General features: G+C 32.0%; 1 protein-coding gene across 1 annotated transcript in view; it reads left to right on the top strand.

Moving 5' to 3' along the window:
• LOC127714101 (PGAP2-interacting protein-like) overlaps positions 1 to 16307 on the top strand; it is a 45184-nt gene that overhangs the window by 11063 nt on the left and 17814 nt on the right. The window contains exons 6-9 of the mRNA XM_052220062.1: positions 193 to 429; positions 1690 to 1764; positions 3800 to 3879; positions 5677 to 5782. Of these exons, the coding sequence (XP_052076022.1) occupies positions 193 to 429; positions 1690 to 1764; positions 3800 to 3879; positions 5677 to 5782 (498 nt within the window). The remainder of the gene's footprint in view (positions 1 to 192; positions 430 to 1689; positions 1765 to 3799; positions 3880 to 5676; positions 5783 to 16307) is intronic.

The following is a 16307-nucleotide window of genomic DNA, read 5'->3' as shown; positions in this document are numbered from 1 at the left end:
CAGAAATCAAATCATCATATTTTACATTTTACCAATATGGTACCTATTGAATCGATTGAGTAGTATATCAAACTGATATATTGCAATATTGCTGACAAGTTTGGATAACCTTTTATTTTAAAACATGTAAATGTTGAATTGCAATTGAAAGTTTTGATAATGAAATAACTGTTTTCTATTATTCTGTTACAGGAGGACTTGCTCTGTCCATTTTCACAATGTCAGTATGGCCTGTTCTGGTTGATAGAATGACCTTGTGTCCTCCAGCAAGGTCAATGTTTGTTGTCATGGTAACTTATTTGGTACAGATATTTTTCTTTGTATGGACAGTAGCGTATAATTTTGTGCCTGGAGGTGTATATACCAGAGAACATACAGACTACCTCATAGCTGCTGTAATGATAGGGATCTTCATAGGAATGTTTATAGGTATAGTAACAATTCCTCTTATGTCCACTCTTTCTTGTGCAGATATAATTTTATTTTCAAAACCAGTTTCTCCCCACAAATTCCATATAGTTCACTTGTAAACATTAAATTTTGAAATACCATGTAGTTTCTAGAAATTATAGCATACACTCAATCTAGAAATAATTAATTTCAGATAGCATCACATTTAAGCAATATCATTGCATTACCAATTTGATAAAAGATGTTGGGGAGAACACTGCATTAATGTTTCAGCATTTAACAAGTTTAACTAACATTGTAGGTAGAATAAATTTCTCTTCTATTGTAAGAGAAAAACCAAAGCATTGAATGGAATATATTCAATGATATAAAGTATTTGCAAAATTTAAAGATAATTGTTTAACCTGAGATCTGATTATCCACCAAATATATATCATAACTATAAACTGAACATAAAGGTAATATACATTTCAATTTCTCTAATTCTTCGTCAATTTATCCCTTTCTGCACCCATTGTATAAAAAAAATTTAATCAACATGTGGTTCGTTTGATCTCAGTTCTTCATTGGTTAAAATCCGATTATGACGTCGAATTTTCTTGCTTTCCTCTGAATTTCCTATTGTGACGGCATGAAAAAAGGCGACCATGCCTGATGACGTCACATAGAAAGAACACATCTTTTTGCAGATCATTCGAAAAGAAGGAATAAATTTGCCTGCGTATTGTTTGAAAATCATTAGAGAAACAGATTCCACCACCAAATCTCGTGTGATACGATATTTATCCACTCTCGACAGTTAAATTTTAAATATTTAAAACGCTCGGCGAGCCTCACGTTTTAAATTTGAAAATTTAACTGTCTTGAGTGGATAAATATCGTATCACACTCGATGCAGTGGTAGAATCTATATTTATCCCATGACAATACTCAGTTTGGACCAGATATTAATGAAATTGTCTAATTATTCTTTTTATAATTCTGTCTGTTGACCACCAAACTCAGAGATAATAAAAGATGAAATATCTTGTTAAAAAATGCAATACATTTTCTCCTCTGCTGAAGCTACTGAAACAGTGTAAATTTATTAAGGAATTTCGAAGGAGATTTGGAATTAGGAAATTAGGAAAACAAATTAGGCAAAACATTTTATAAACTTTTAGTGTGATGACTGCCAGTTCAGAGCGAAAAAGGCTATGGTGTGCCGATTGTTTTATGATTATGTTTCATACTGTTTAAACTTGTAAACTATAGCTTCTTGTTTGCTATATTTTCTAGGTGGAGAATATAATAGCCATACAGCATTTCCATGTGACAACAAGAAACAGGTTCCATTCAACAAAATAAGAACAGGTCAGTACATCTTTCACTTTTGTAAATATGGCTTTGAAATTTTTATGAAGCATTACCACATTTTTATAGTCCTACATGAAGTTTATCTTCTGATGGTGCACTGAAAAGCATTGTTTTTTTTCATTTGCTGATTTTACATCTTTTACTGTCAAATAAACCAAAGTATACTTTCTCTGTTGGCACAAATTCCACAAAAATTCTATGCTGTGTTAGTTATTGTGATTCCAAACTAATGGTAAAAGATAACTGCTAGACTATTTGTTTGTGTATTTAGATATACACTTTAAGGATGTTCGCTACTCTGTTTCAAAATAACATGCTTTTAAAAAGACTGTTATAAATTGATAGTTTATAAATAAAGGAACTCTAAAAGCAGATAAAAATGAAGGGTCCGTGTGGTTGTTTTCAAGATATAAGCCATTGAAAATTTGGCGGGAAATGATTCTCTATAGATTTTTCATACATTTAACATTGGCACTTTTTTTCTGTCAAATAGTATGAAAAAATAACAAGGATTTAATAAGATTTTCAAAGATGGTATTTTAAACTATATGTAATCAAATTATGAAAAGAAAAGTAGGGGTTAGTTGGCAATTATAGAATAACTAATCGAAGAATTCAAATAGAGAAAAATATTCAACGAGTGACCGAACAACACATTAATTCACGAATGCGCGTAGCGCATGAGTTAATTATCAGTGTTGTACGGTCACGAGTTGAATATTTTTCGATATTTGAATTCTTTGATTAGTTATTCTTTTTATTACATTGGCAAATGGCTTTTTTTAATGAAATTAATGTAGAAAATGTAAGGAACTATATCTTTTTTCTCTGCATTCACAATTTGTTTTGATCCGACGTTATCGACGTCTTGACAACGCCTATTGTTGTTTGACGTCAGAGAGTGAAATAAACACGTTTATTTCACATGTGAAATTATCGGTTTTTATTTGACTGGGAAATCAATGTAATTCATTGCTACCAATGTAATAATTATAGAATAACTAATCGAAGAATTCAAATAGAGAAAAATATTCAACGAGTGACCGAACAACACATTAATTCACGAATGCGTGTAGCGCATGAGTTAATTATCAGTGTTGTTCGGTCACGAGTTGAATATTTTTCGATATTTGAATTCTTTGATTAGTTATTCTTTTTATTACATTGGCAAATGGCTTTTTTTAATGAAATTAATGTAGAAAATGTAAGGAACTATATCTTTTTTCTACGCATTCACAATTTGTTTTGATCCGACTTTATCGACGTCTTGACAACGCCTATTGTTGTATGATGTCAGAGAGTGAAATAACCACGTTTATTTCACATGTGAAATTATCGGTTTTTATTTGACTGGGAAATCAATGTAATGCATTGCTACCAATGTAATAAAAAATTTTAATGGCACTAAATGGATAAAACCAGAGGATTCCGAATATCTGGCAAAAATTCAAAAACAAGAGGAGCGAACATCCTTCAGTTTTTTTGTTAAGTGAACCATGCAAGAATTCATGATCTACCTTGTTAACATGTAACTTCAATACTTATTGATTATTATTTTCAAACGAGAAACATCCTAGAGTTTGAAAGACCATTGATAATCTGTTTATCCCTATTTTGCCTATGACCTCATTGATGTTTAAATTGACAACCGCATGTGTGTGCCCTAAGTTTCTGACGACAATTTATTATGAAAAATTATTACAAAATATAATCATAGGAAAAATACACAAAATAGCAATAATGCATTATTTCAAGTAAACTGAAGTACAAATGAATTATAAATTATTAATTATCTCTATTAAAAAAATTTTAAAATAGTTGGGTTGTTTTGGTTCTTCCTACATACATATAATGAAAATATGAATGTTATTTAAAAAAATAATCTAAAATATGAGACATAAAGAAAAAGAATTCATGACCAGTATGGGCTTTTAAATATTTGTAAGAAATTTTTTTTTATGAATCAACTATAATTATTATATGAAAATCTTGAAATCTATACAAATTATTGTATAATATGAATATATTTCAGTGACAGTTTTGATAGTGTGTATAGGACTATTGGGTTATGGAATGAGATATAGTGACAATCAAATAAAACAACCAGTAAAGGTATAGTGTATTAAATTGATAAATGTTATCAGAATTTAAACATTGTCAAAGGTGAAAAATCCATTTAAACAGATATCCGTTTCCTTGATATTTTTTTTTGTTTTGTAAATTAATATATACGTAGACTGTCTCATCCAATCTGAACTTCTTTGAATTCATTGAAACCTTTGTAAACCTTCCCGTTTAAACTACAGTCACACATTTGTATCTGTAATCAGTCTGCATTAAGATGGCCACTATATTAAAGTTGGAAAGGGCATTTTTAATTTATGAAGTTTCTTGACATGTTGATAGTCTATACATATTTTTACACTTTCAAACGTTTTTGAAACTATAATTACTTTCATTGTTTGCTCTAACAATAACTTATACTACCAAATTTAAAGATTTTAGTTCTGTGTCATGTTATATAAAGAAGTAATGTAAACAAACTTATTTTTTAAGATAGGTTTTTGGTATGAAATCCTTTCTAGACTTAAGCCGGGGTCACACATTCACGATTTTTACAGCCGTCCTTAACAAGACGATTCCAGATTAAAATTTGTTAAAAGTCTGATCAAGATACTGTGAATCGTGGCTAGAAATTCAAACTTTAATCAAAATTTGTAAAATCCATTATTTAATCACGGCAACAATCAGATATTGTTCAAGAAGCGTCCTAATTCAGCCGTTTCCAGCTGAATTTGTTCCGATTATCCCGTTCTCAATCTGATTCTAATCCGATTTGTATCTTTCGCATGGTTAGAAACAGTGAATAGACAGTGAATTGATGCTGACGGAAGATGTTCGTTAGAAAAACATCGCCATATTCGGGATGATCAGGTACTGTCAGAACGCAATCCTAACACAGTCTGCTGTACCGCATTGCAAATGGATTTATCTGGACTCAGGTGTATTGTGTTCTGTTATTGTCAGGACTCTGACGTGGGTATCATTGCCGAATTTCGTATTAATAACGGGACTGTTCCTGAACTGTTTTGGCAAAGACGATTCGCATTCGGCGAGATCTGGATGCAATCTGGACTCAATCAGCAAAAAAACAGCAATGACAAATTTCTCCAGAACATGCCCGTTCAACAGGACACCGTCCAGTAAAGACAGAACATTGTTACGATTTTGATCTGATACAGCAGAATCCGTCACGACATAGTCGCAATTGTAATCCGACTAGACAAAATCGGCTGAGTTTCCCCAAATGTTACGGGACGCACCTAACTGTCGGGGTGCTTGGCCGACCTCTACGGACCTTTTCCAATTCGTAGGAATCTGTTACGAAAATGTACGACTGCGTTTAGACAATGATAGGACATTCCAGATCATTCAGGAAAGTAATCTGACTTTTTCACTTTTCGTGTCTTAGTGATGTCTGATCTCAAACGGGAGCTGTAATTGGCACTGTGTGAACGCCGCATTAACAACCATTTATATCTTTGTTATTTTCTAACTTTGTTCATGAATCTTTGTACAAGAAAAACCAAGTTTGACATATTTGTGATATTTTATATTCTCATTATTTTCAAAAGCAAAAGTTGCAAAAACTAGCTGGTATATATATTTAGTGCTCATTGTATACCAGTTACCATTTGTGGGTGTATAGATAGGATAGTCCTATCTTTCAATATTTTTTACATTTATTTATTTTAGAGGTCATGCTTGTTTTAAAAGTCAATTCTTACAATTCTCTAGAAATTCTTCAAATGGAAAAGTTAATATATATCTTAATACATAGAAATGAATATCTTTTATCTAAGTAAATTAATTTCGAATTTAGAAATAGATTTCTTTTGTACATTGTAGAAGAATGAAAAGGAATTTTCTGCTGCAATTTGGACATTTCATTTTGGATATGACAACAAAGGATGGCCCAGTATGGAGAGAGCTGCCAAACTCTTTAAAGATGCTGGTATGTATACATGTAATCGATCAGAAGTTATTCCTTATGTGGAAATCACACAAGGAATTGGTATTTGGTATTTACAATTATATTTTAGGTTTGTACAGGACAAGTAAGTTAATAGTGACTGAATTATGTCCCTTTATTAAAACTTTTTGGTTAATATCAAGGAAAGACAACTTAGTTTGTTACAAACAAATATGATTTCAATAAAATAACACTTTAGCGTTTTCGAATAAATAAAATCCAAATACAAACATACAATTCCAATTAACAGGCTTTTATACTGTAATACTACTTTAAAACTTATTCCTTCATCTGTATTGCTATCATTTTTCTTATGAAATGCGTCTTATTTTATAAATGAATATCTATTAATTATGGTTATTTTGTTGTTGGAATGCTATCATTTATGTATACCCAACATCTTTCATTGTTTACATCAGGTGAATATTTTGAGAAAGTTATTTAAATTACAGAAATATATTTTAGGTTAATTCAAAGTATAAAAAATTCTTTATTTCCTACCTCATGCTTAGTTAGAATAGAGCTTTGGAAGGGAACTTGCAGCTTTAAAAGGACAGACACCAGAAGGGTCTATTTGAATAAGCAATTCTATAGATGGCATTTTCCCCTTTCAAACTGTATTATTTTAATTTTGATTGTTAAATTATTGGTTATATTTATTATAATTAAGGAAAGGTCAGATATTTTTGACAAAGCAATGGCATTAATGAAAGGTGTTTTTTACAATAATTGTTCATTTGTACACATAATTAGGTACTGTTAATTCAGAAATTATTGCAAGATTCTTATTAATGCGAATAATATGACTTGGTGATTATCGCAATAATAAGAACTCACATTCTGGTATCTAATACATATACATGTATCTGTATACAGGTTCAAATAATTTATTCACATTTTTCTGATTTTACAGTAATAAGAAAAGCATATATGATAATTGAAAACATCTATTTTTAGAGGTTTCATTGAGGTGCAAAAATTGCTGACTGTAGTATATCTTTCTTAAGCAATTTTATTCTTTATCTATGATATGTTATAACTTTACCAATTTAAGAATTTTGAAATGACATGACAGGATTAGATAGAAATCTAATCAACAACTTATTTACATAAAAGTGAATAATAACATTACATGTATGTTTCATAAGAATCCATATTCTTGGTTGGCTGACAACAATTGGGAGGCATTCCAAACTTTTATTTGATGGAGCTACAAGCATGTAAAACAAAGTATATTTAAATAGCTATTGAAAATAATATAGAGATAATCTACCAGGAAAGATACAGATGTAGATATAAACATAGAAGATTCAAATAGCTATTGAATTTGATATAGAGATAAGCTACCAGGAAAGATGTAGATTTAGATATAAACAAGGAAGATTTAAATAGCTATTCACATTGATATAGAGTAGATGTAGACAAGGAAGATTCAAATAGGTATTGACATTGATATAGAGATAAGATATAAACAAGGAAGATTTAAATAGCTATTGAAATTGATATGGAGATAAGTTACCAGGAAAGATGTAGATTTAGATATAAACAAGGAAGATTTAAATAGCTATTCACATTGATATAGAGTAGATGTAGACAAGGAAGATTCAAATAGGTATTGACATCAGGGGCGTAGCTAGGTATCCAATAAACTGTGGCACAAATTGCGGCATGGGGTCTGGGGGTCACTTATGGCCCCCAGAAGGTCCAGGGCAGAGTCCTGTTAGTGGGTTCAGGGGGGCAAAAGTTCAAAGAATTATAAATAATTTTTCAATAACATCTGACTGAAGAATTAATGCAGTACAATCCGAAATCTAAATTTTTTTAAGTTGCATATGCATTGTCCAACGTAGATCAGCGTAGCCCTTTAATTAAGCAGTACATACTGTCACAAGTTTAGTATTTTCATATCCATTCCTGTATCAACCAATTGATCAACTAGCTTTCAGTAATTTCGAGTTCTCTCAGATCTACGTGTAATGACCATAATTATTCAAATTCCTAAGCAGGTAGGGATTTTACAAAACATGATATCAGAAAATATTTTAAATTTCTTGAATTTTGTTAGATACTAGTAGTATGAACAGAACCGAACTTCTGCATTAGGCATTGACTGTGTGTGTGTGTGTGTATGTGTTTGTGTGGAGTGTTAAGAATTAAAAGATGAATGATGGATGTCTAGCCAAAAGGATAGTATTATTATATAGTAGTCTCAGTGATTACGTGGCCAATTTTTTAATGAAGGATCGTCAATATGTACTATCAATTGACGTATGTATTATTTATCCTCAATCAGAAAGACATAGATAATGAACTTACAATTCTATCCAATACTCCATTCACTAAAAATGATAGACTAGTGTAACAATTGCACTTGATAATTAAAGAGTTTTATGTACATCTACAGATAACGTTGTCATTATCTTTTTATAAAAATATTTGTGAAAAAAAAAAATATGTGCCTAAAGTGCCTAACGGCAGCTACATTGATATAGAGATTAAAGCTCACAGGAAAGATACAGATGAAGATATAAACAAGGAAGATTTAAATAGCTATTGAAATTTTTATACCTAACTAAGGGTCAAGTAGAAAAGGGAAGTTTAAAGTTACATGGTGAGAGGCAAACAGAAAAGGTAGTATAAAAGTCCGGCATCTTTAAATTTTGAAATGGCGTTCGCAAGTTCAATACAAAAAGGTCAAATTCCAGTTGGATGTTAATTATGTGAAGTTGGAAATAAGATTTTCTGGAAATGTATCACATGTGACTTGCTTATGTGTAATAAGTGTAAGGACAGGATTCATCTAAGGATTGCTAAAGACCATAGAATTATAGATATAAAAGATATAGGGAAACAGGAAGGGTCAAATAAAACAACCGCATTCAGTGATGTCAAGTGTGATGATCATTGTGGTCAGTCTTGTTGTCTTTACTGTGATACTTGTAATAAACTTATCTGTTTTAAATGTATCACCAAAGTTCATAATGGACATGCATTCATCAAAGAAGATGACTATATTAAAGGCAAGGTAGAAATGACGCCAAAACAGCCCAGTAGGATTAAGTTTGAAATATCCAAAGAATATACAACTGATCTTAACCATATTCACTTTATAGCAGTATGTTCTGATGGTTCTATGTGGATGGGGGATGGTTTTAAATCAAAGTTACAACACGTCAAACTTAAGGAGAATAGAACTGAAATTATATTAAGTCGAAACACTATGATTTATGGAGTGGCAAAAAGTCATTCAAATAACATTCTTGTTACAACAGGTGAGACTAAAGTCAAATTAATCAACACCATGACAGGTCAGATGACAGATTCCAGGTATGATGTAAAACCATTGACCGCATCCAGTATCCATGTGACCAGTGATCACAGAGTCATCATAGGAGCCAAGTCTCCAGGAAGACTATTCCCTGCCACAGGAAGACGTGTAGTGATTGCTATGGATCTGAAAGGACAACAATTGAAGGAATATGAACACAAGAAACGATTCTTTCCTTTGCCAAGATTTCTAACGATTACTAAACATAACAAACGTCTATTTACCTACCCAAAATTCATAACCAGCACAAGTAATGGTAATATCTGTGTGGTGGATTGGTTAGATGATGATTACAGAAGTAGAGTGGTAGTGTTATCACAAGGAGGGGACATTCTAGGAATTTACACTGGTCACCCTGATGTCAACACTGATAGTAATCCATTTATAGCTCAAGGAATTCTAACAACACCTTCAGATAATATTGTTCTTACTGATTTGGAAAATCATTTATTACATATACTGACTGACCAAGGACAATTTATTACCTATTTCAACCTCCGTGACATGGGAATCATACGTCCATGCTCCCTTGCTCTGTCTACATCAGGAACTATATTTTTAGGATGTCGTAGTGAGAAAAGTAGTCATGGTAGTCCAGAAACTAAAAAGGCCAAACTTTATGAATTGGAATATTCTGGATTCTAATGATTTCTCTTGTTCTGTTTACATCAGGAACTTATTCTTTATACCAGTAGGATGCTTTAGAGAGAGTATGAGTTTGAATAGTATGAATTCTTTTGATTGAAGAATTTGATTTGAATTTTTAAGTTTAGCAATTCAATACTTTAAAACAATAACAAGAATAATATAACATTCTTTTGGAAAAGTAGTAAGCTTCTGTTTTATTAATCATCATTTAGCTCACCTGGGCCGAAGGGCCAAGTGAGTTTTTCTCATCACTTGGCGTCCGGCATCTGGCATCGTCTGTCGTTCTATTCTTGTCTACAATGTTGGAGAGTGTCCTTTGTTGAACATGCACATAGACCAAGGTGAGCGACACAGTCTCTTTAGAGCCTCTAGTTTAAATTTTACCAACGAAGACAATAGACAATCACTACTGATTTTAATACCTTGATTGTTTCTGTATTATCATTATGAAACATTAAATTCTATTTTCATGGCTGAGACTAGTTCATAATTAATTTACTCAAACATCCCCAAAGCATCAAGTTCAATTTGAGCCTTTTGATGTGTTTTAAACTTTTAAAACTGGGACAGGCAGGCTGCAGCATCTTTGTTAACAGTGAAGCCATATTAGATAGTACTAGTATAGAATTATGATGGGAATTTCCTGTTGAAAGATGCCAATATTTAATTAAATACATTTAATGTGATTACAATAGATTACCATCTTTTAAATCCAAGTTATATCATTTTTCGACAGGTTACTTACCTACTCTGTGGTAGGACATCCTGGTACTCCGTCAACTAAGAGCAACCAAAAGAAGTAAAATCAAACATATAATTGGTGCAATGTTGGGGTAAAGTATATTGTTTTCCGATGATTTTGTTGTGTATAGAAAACATCAAACATTTAATTTCCCCCCAAATTGTACGGATTGTAAGCATGATTTTACTTCTTTAAGTTGCTCCTACTTGAATGAGTACCAGGATGTCCTTTCACAGATAAGGTAACCTGTTGAAAAAATATAAATTCCGCAGTCAAAAGTCGGTAAAATGAAAATAGTCTATTGTGAGCTCTTTCTTTGAGTTTTACTGGCAATAAAATACATGTGTGTAATGGTTAACGAGACAGCATTTGAAAACTTTGAGCATGAAAACTCCGGCTGTGTTGGTTCAAATTAGAAATAAAGTAATAGAAAGAGAACTTCCTATATTTATTCAAATGTCCTATCTTAAAATATGTTCCATGTTTATAAATTAGTATAAACAAAGGAGATGTTTGGTATGTACTTTAAAGGGACACCAATCAAACAAAAATAACCTAGTGTTCATCTTGGATATTGAGTAAAATGATTAAAATTCCGATGAACTTTATATTTAATGTTTAACCTTAAAAAGAGAGGCAGAAGATACCAACGGGACATTCAAAGTCATAAGTTGAAGACAAACTGAAAACGTTATGACAAAATATAAAAAAAAACAAAGGAAAGACAAATAACAGTCTACACAAAACACAACATAGAAAACTAAAGACTGAGCAACACGAACGCTACCAAAAGCAGGGGGTGATATCAGGTGCCATTGAAGGATAAGAGATCCTGCCCCACATTGTGTCATCAATTATAAAAGGTAAATAAATATTATGGCGGTATGTGCAGTGTTCTCCCTACAAATTTCATATAGCATCTGGTAAACAGTAAATAATGAAATATCGTCTTGTTTCTAGAAATTTAAGCATCACATCCATTACACTATCTATAAGAAAATCATTTTAGATAGCATCACATTCAAGCAATATAGCATCAAATTACCATGATACTATAGCTAAAAGGCCCTGAGGAGAACACTGATGTGATTTCTTCAATAATATACAAAACACTCACACTTTACTTCTGAAGACTGGCCGGGTCAAAACCAAAGACTTTAAAATTGGTATTTGCTGCTTCTCCACTAAGCATGCAGCATTTAGGAGTAAGAGCAAAGACTGGTCAGCTCAGCGTCAGAATAATGTGTCTGGGTAAGGTTACATGTCTTCCTGCGGACTGTTTCCTTGTGAAATAGCACGTTAAAAAACCAGCTCAGAATTTCGGTCTAGTACAAAGCAGGGTTAATATTCATATTAGATTTAACATGTTCTCGTCCTGAATATGCATATTGTTTTCCCACTGGATGTTAAGCAGCCATTCATCATCATCATCTGAAAATCTTTTTGTAAAATTTTATTCCATTCAAAAAGTTTAAAATGTCTGATGTTAAAGTTTGATGTCGTAACTTGCTTTGTATTTATTTTTGCTTATTATCTTGAAAACTATAATAGATATATAGATACATTAAAGCAAAGTAATCAGCAAGACAAGAGCTACAAATAAGTCAACATAGCGGAAATCATCTGTTGACTCCTTTAGAGTTATTGCCCTTAAATGGTGATTTTACCAATTTTTTGCCTGATATCTTAAAAACTATAAAAGATAGATAGAAACTTTAAAAAAGCAAAAATGATCAGCAAGACGTGATCTACACAAAAGTAAACACAGCTGAAATCATCAGTTAACTCCTTATTGGAGTTATTACTCTTTAATGACCATTTTTACCATTTTTTGTGTTTTTGCATAATATCTTAAAAACTAAATACCGGTATACATATCATAGATAGATAGAATTTTTAAAACCGCAAGACAAGATCTACAAATAAATCTACTTCCATTTACATCCACTTCATTTGAACTTTTGTGGATAGTTGTCTCATTGGGAATCAAACCACATCTCCTTATTTTTATATTAATAACTGAAATCATCAGTCACCTATAAAAATAAAGGTTTCAAACTTTTTAAAATATTGTATTAAAATATATGGCACATCACCTTTAATTTGAAAAGAAAATTGGGGGCCGTTCATTGATACTTATCTTACCTTGTCCTTAAGTAAAATATATACAGAAAAGAAATAAAAAAATAGTATTCATTGTTAGGTTTGTTGAGGTTTCACATATGATATGCCATTATAATCTTAGAGTGTGTGACTGTGAGAAATATGAAAAAAAATTATTATTTGTATCTTGTGTGATTTTAATTGGCATCCATATTAACCTGTCCTCGAGTCTGACACACCCATTAGGTACAACAACTTCAAAACATTGTTTCCTGATCACAAAATTGATGAAATATATTGATATTTGCCCTGCATTTTTGTAGAAAAATCGCTGTATAGTTCTGAGGCCACAAGATAATATTGTCTATATAGGCAAAGGGGAGGTTTGTAAGCACGTAATAATGGTTTTAACCCCACCACATTTTTAGCATGTTCCACCATATGTTATGAGTTGTTTGTACATCTAATTTCTCTGGAGGAGCTGGTTGTAGTTTGTTGTGTGGTCCGTTGTATTGTCAAATGTTTTATATTTTCTTGTTGAATGTTTTATACATTAAACCTCCTTTGGTGTTTTTTTATAGGACCTGTTTTTAAGCAGCTTTTATGTCTTTGATTTTCAAAAATTGCTGTTAGACTCAAGAGCAGGTATAAGTGTAGTTTCAAGCATCCAGTGACAGTTAAATACATTTTGTATTCTTACAGTTATTAAAATTTTTTAATATAGTAAATAATACCAAGTTCTACATATTTTACATTTCATTGGTTCAGGCAATTGTCAGTCTTGAGGGGGAAATGTCCATCATGACAGCTAAATCATAACACCAATTTAAACTTGTTAGGATTAGTTCAAAATAATACAGATGATATATGCCACATTTATTGTTTTGAAGGGATTCTGAATCTGTCACAAAGTGTTGTTTGAAATGTCTGCCTCTAACTTAAGGGCAAGTGATGCAGATAATCCTAGATGAATTTGACATATATATAAGTAATCAGGATGCTGTCTGTGTACTGTGGATTCATTATTATTCATTGGATACCAATTTTCGTGAAATTGTTGGGCAGCGGTTAACCACCAATTTAAATGTTCAATGAAGTAAATTTTTTCTATATAGTTATAGGTGTCAGACCATCAATTCAAAACCCCCATATAGTCAACCAAATCTTTCAATGTTACACCTTTCTAAATATTTTACCTTAAAGTTTAATTTCATAGAAACTAGATATATCCTCAATTGTACATGTATCACCTTTCTTTATGCCAATTTTTAACCCATGTTTTAAGTCTTGTAGTGAAACACAACTGTTCGGAAGTCAACTACTACTAAAAATAACACCTGAATTTCTGGAAATATGCAATAAGTATACTATGGAGGGCAATAATCCTAAATTTTTAATGCCATATCATGGACAATTAAATTTTGGCTTAAAATGACCTAAATATATTTCTCTTTCACCAAAAGTATCATTACTGCAAATTTGTTTGTAAGTTTAAGTAAACAATGCAGTGGCGGATCCAGAAATTTTCATTAGGGGGCCCACTGACTGCCATAAGAGGGGGCCCGCTCCAGGGATTCCCTAAATAATCAACCAAATTTTTCCCACAAAAGGGGTGGCCCTGGGCCCCTCCCCCCTAAATCCGCCTCTGCAATGACATCAAATGCCATATTTTTTTGTCCGAGTAGGGCTACTTTTAACATGAATTCAAATTGACAAATATCCACAAAAATATTTTTTTTTTCTCAATCCATGAAAATTGGTACCCACTTAAATAAATGAATCCACAGTAATCAAGAAATGCACTTGATTTCAAACTTATACATGTTATTGTGCTTGCTTAATTTGACTTTGACACCTATCCATTAAATTCCATTTGTACAGTACTATTATTGACTAGGAAAATATGGAACAAGATCGTGAACAACTTTATCAAAAGAAAAGTCGGTTTGGAATTGAAATAAATTTGACTTGACATTATGTTATTTTTGATGACATTATAGTTGAATAGTCAGAATTAATAAGGGCTCTGCCTAGTGGCGGGTCGCCCTTTAGTGATCAGTCAAAATGTCAAGGAATCGCATTTACAGGTGGTTCTTTTTGTGCCCCGTGGGACATGCTGCAGGGGGCATATAAATACCGTGCATTTGTGCATCCATGTTTCCGTCCATGTATCAGTCCGGTCCGCTTTCATGTGTAGAATTCTAGCCATATTTTATGAAATTTATATCAAACGGTTTATATCAGCAATGTCTCAGACAATTTCTAAAATCAGTACTGATCAACTATTTTTAAAAACCCTTGGAAATATTGATTTTACGGAAAATTACATTGTAAGTGCTTTCACAAGTACAATTCTTGCCAGATTTTATATCAATGGTTTATATCTGTAATGTCTGGGAAAAATTTGAAAACTAGTACATTGTGTACTAATCAACTGTTTTTAAAAGGGTTATGCCCCTTGGAAGTATTAATTATATAGAACATTGCATTGTAAACCCTCTCAAGCCTACATTTCTTCAAGGATTGTTATGAAATTTATATTGAAGGTTTCTGTCAACATTATATCTAACAAATTTGAAAATTAGTGCTTATCAAATTTTGTTTGAAAGTGATATATGCCCTTGGAATATTAATTCTATGGAAAATTGCATTGTAAGCTCTCCCACATGTACAATTTTCTCCAGATTTTTGTCAAATTATATCAAAGGTTTATATCAGCAATATCTCGGGCAAGCTTGTAAATCAGTACCGATCAACTTTTTATATTTTTTAATAGTTTTCCCCCATTGGAAATATTAATTATATAATATTGCAATGTTAGCACTCTCAAGCCTTTATTTCTTCAAGGATTGATTTGAATTTTATATCAAAGGTTTACATCAGCTATGTCTGAGACAATTTCGAAAATCATTGTAAGCCCTCCCAAGCCTACATTTTTTTGAAGATATTTATAAAAAGTTTTATAGGAAATTAAAGATTATAAAAATATAGTTTTTGTCTCACCTGCGGCGAAAGTCACAGTACTGCAAGACATAGGTATTACTATCCGGCTGCAGCGGCGTAAACTATTTGTATAAAGCTTTATATTTCAGAAGGTAGAAGACCTGGATGCTTCATACCTTGTATGCAGATACCTTATGTTACGAAGTTTCTGTCTGTCATATGCCCATTGTCCTTGACCTCATTTATCAGTTTTTTTTGTCATGTGAATTTCTCACTTATTATGAGTAAAAGGATAACTATATTTGGTATATGGGTTCCTTGCAACGTCTTCATGTCCATCAGACAGGGTTAACCTGACCTCGACCTCAATTCAATGATCAGTGATCAAGGTTAAAGTTACGTGATTAGGTCCTTTTCTCAGATACTACAAGCAGCAGGTCAACTATATGTGGTGTATGGAATGATTGTAAGGGGTACATGTCAGACTGGCAGATTTCATCTGACCTTGACCTCATTTTCATGGTTCATTGGTCATTGTTAATTTTTTGTGTTTTGGTCTGTTTTTCAAGTACTGTAAGCAAAAGGTAAACTATATTTGGTGTATGGAATGATTGTTGGGTGTACATGTCTGTCTAACTAGTGTCATCTTACCTTGACCTCATTTTCATGGTTCATTGGTCATTGTTATTTTTTGTGTTTTGGTCTGTTTTTTAAGTACTGTAAGTAATAGGTCAACTATATTT

The sequence above is a fragment of the Mytilus californianus genome, unplaced genomic scaffold, assembly GCF_021869535.1.
Source record: "Mytilus californianus isolate M0D057914Y unplaced genomic scaffold, xbMytCali1.0.p SCAF_9, whole genome shotgun sequence".
NCBI classification, from domain to species: domain Eukaryota; kingdom Metazoa; phylum Mollusca; class Bivalvia; order Mytilida; family Mytilidae; genus Mytilus; species Mytilus californianus.
Note: the sequence above shows the minus strand (reverse complement) of the source record. Positions and strands in the feature narration are given on the sequence as shown.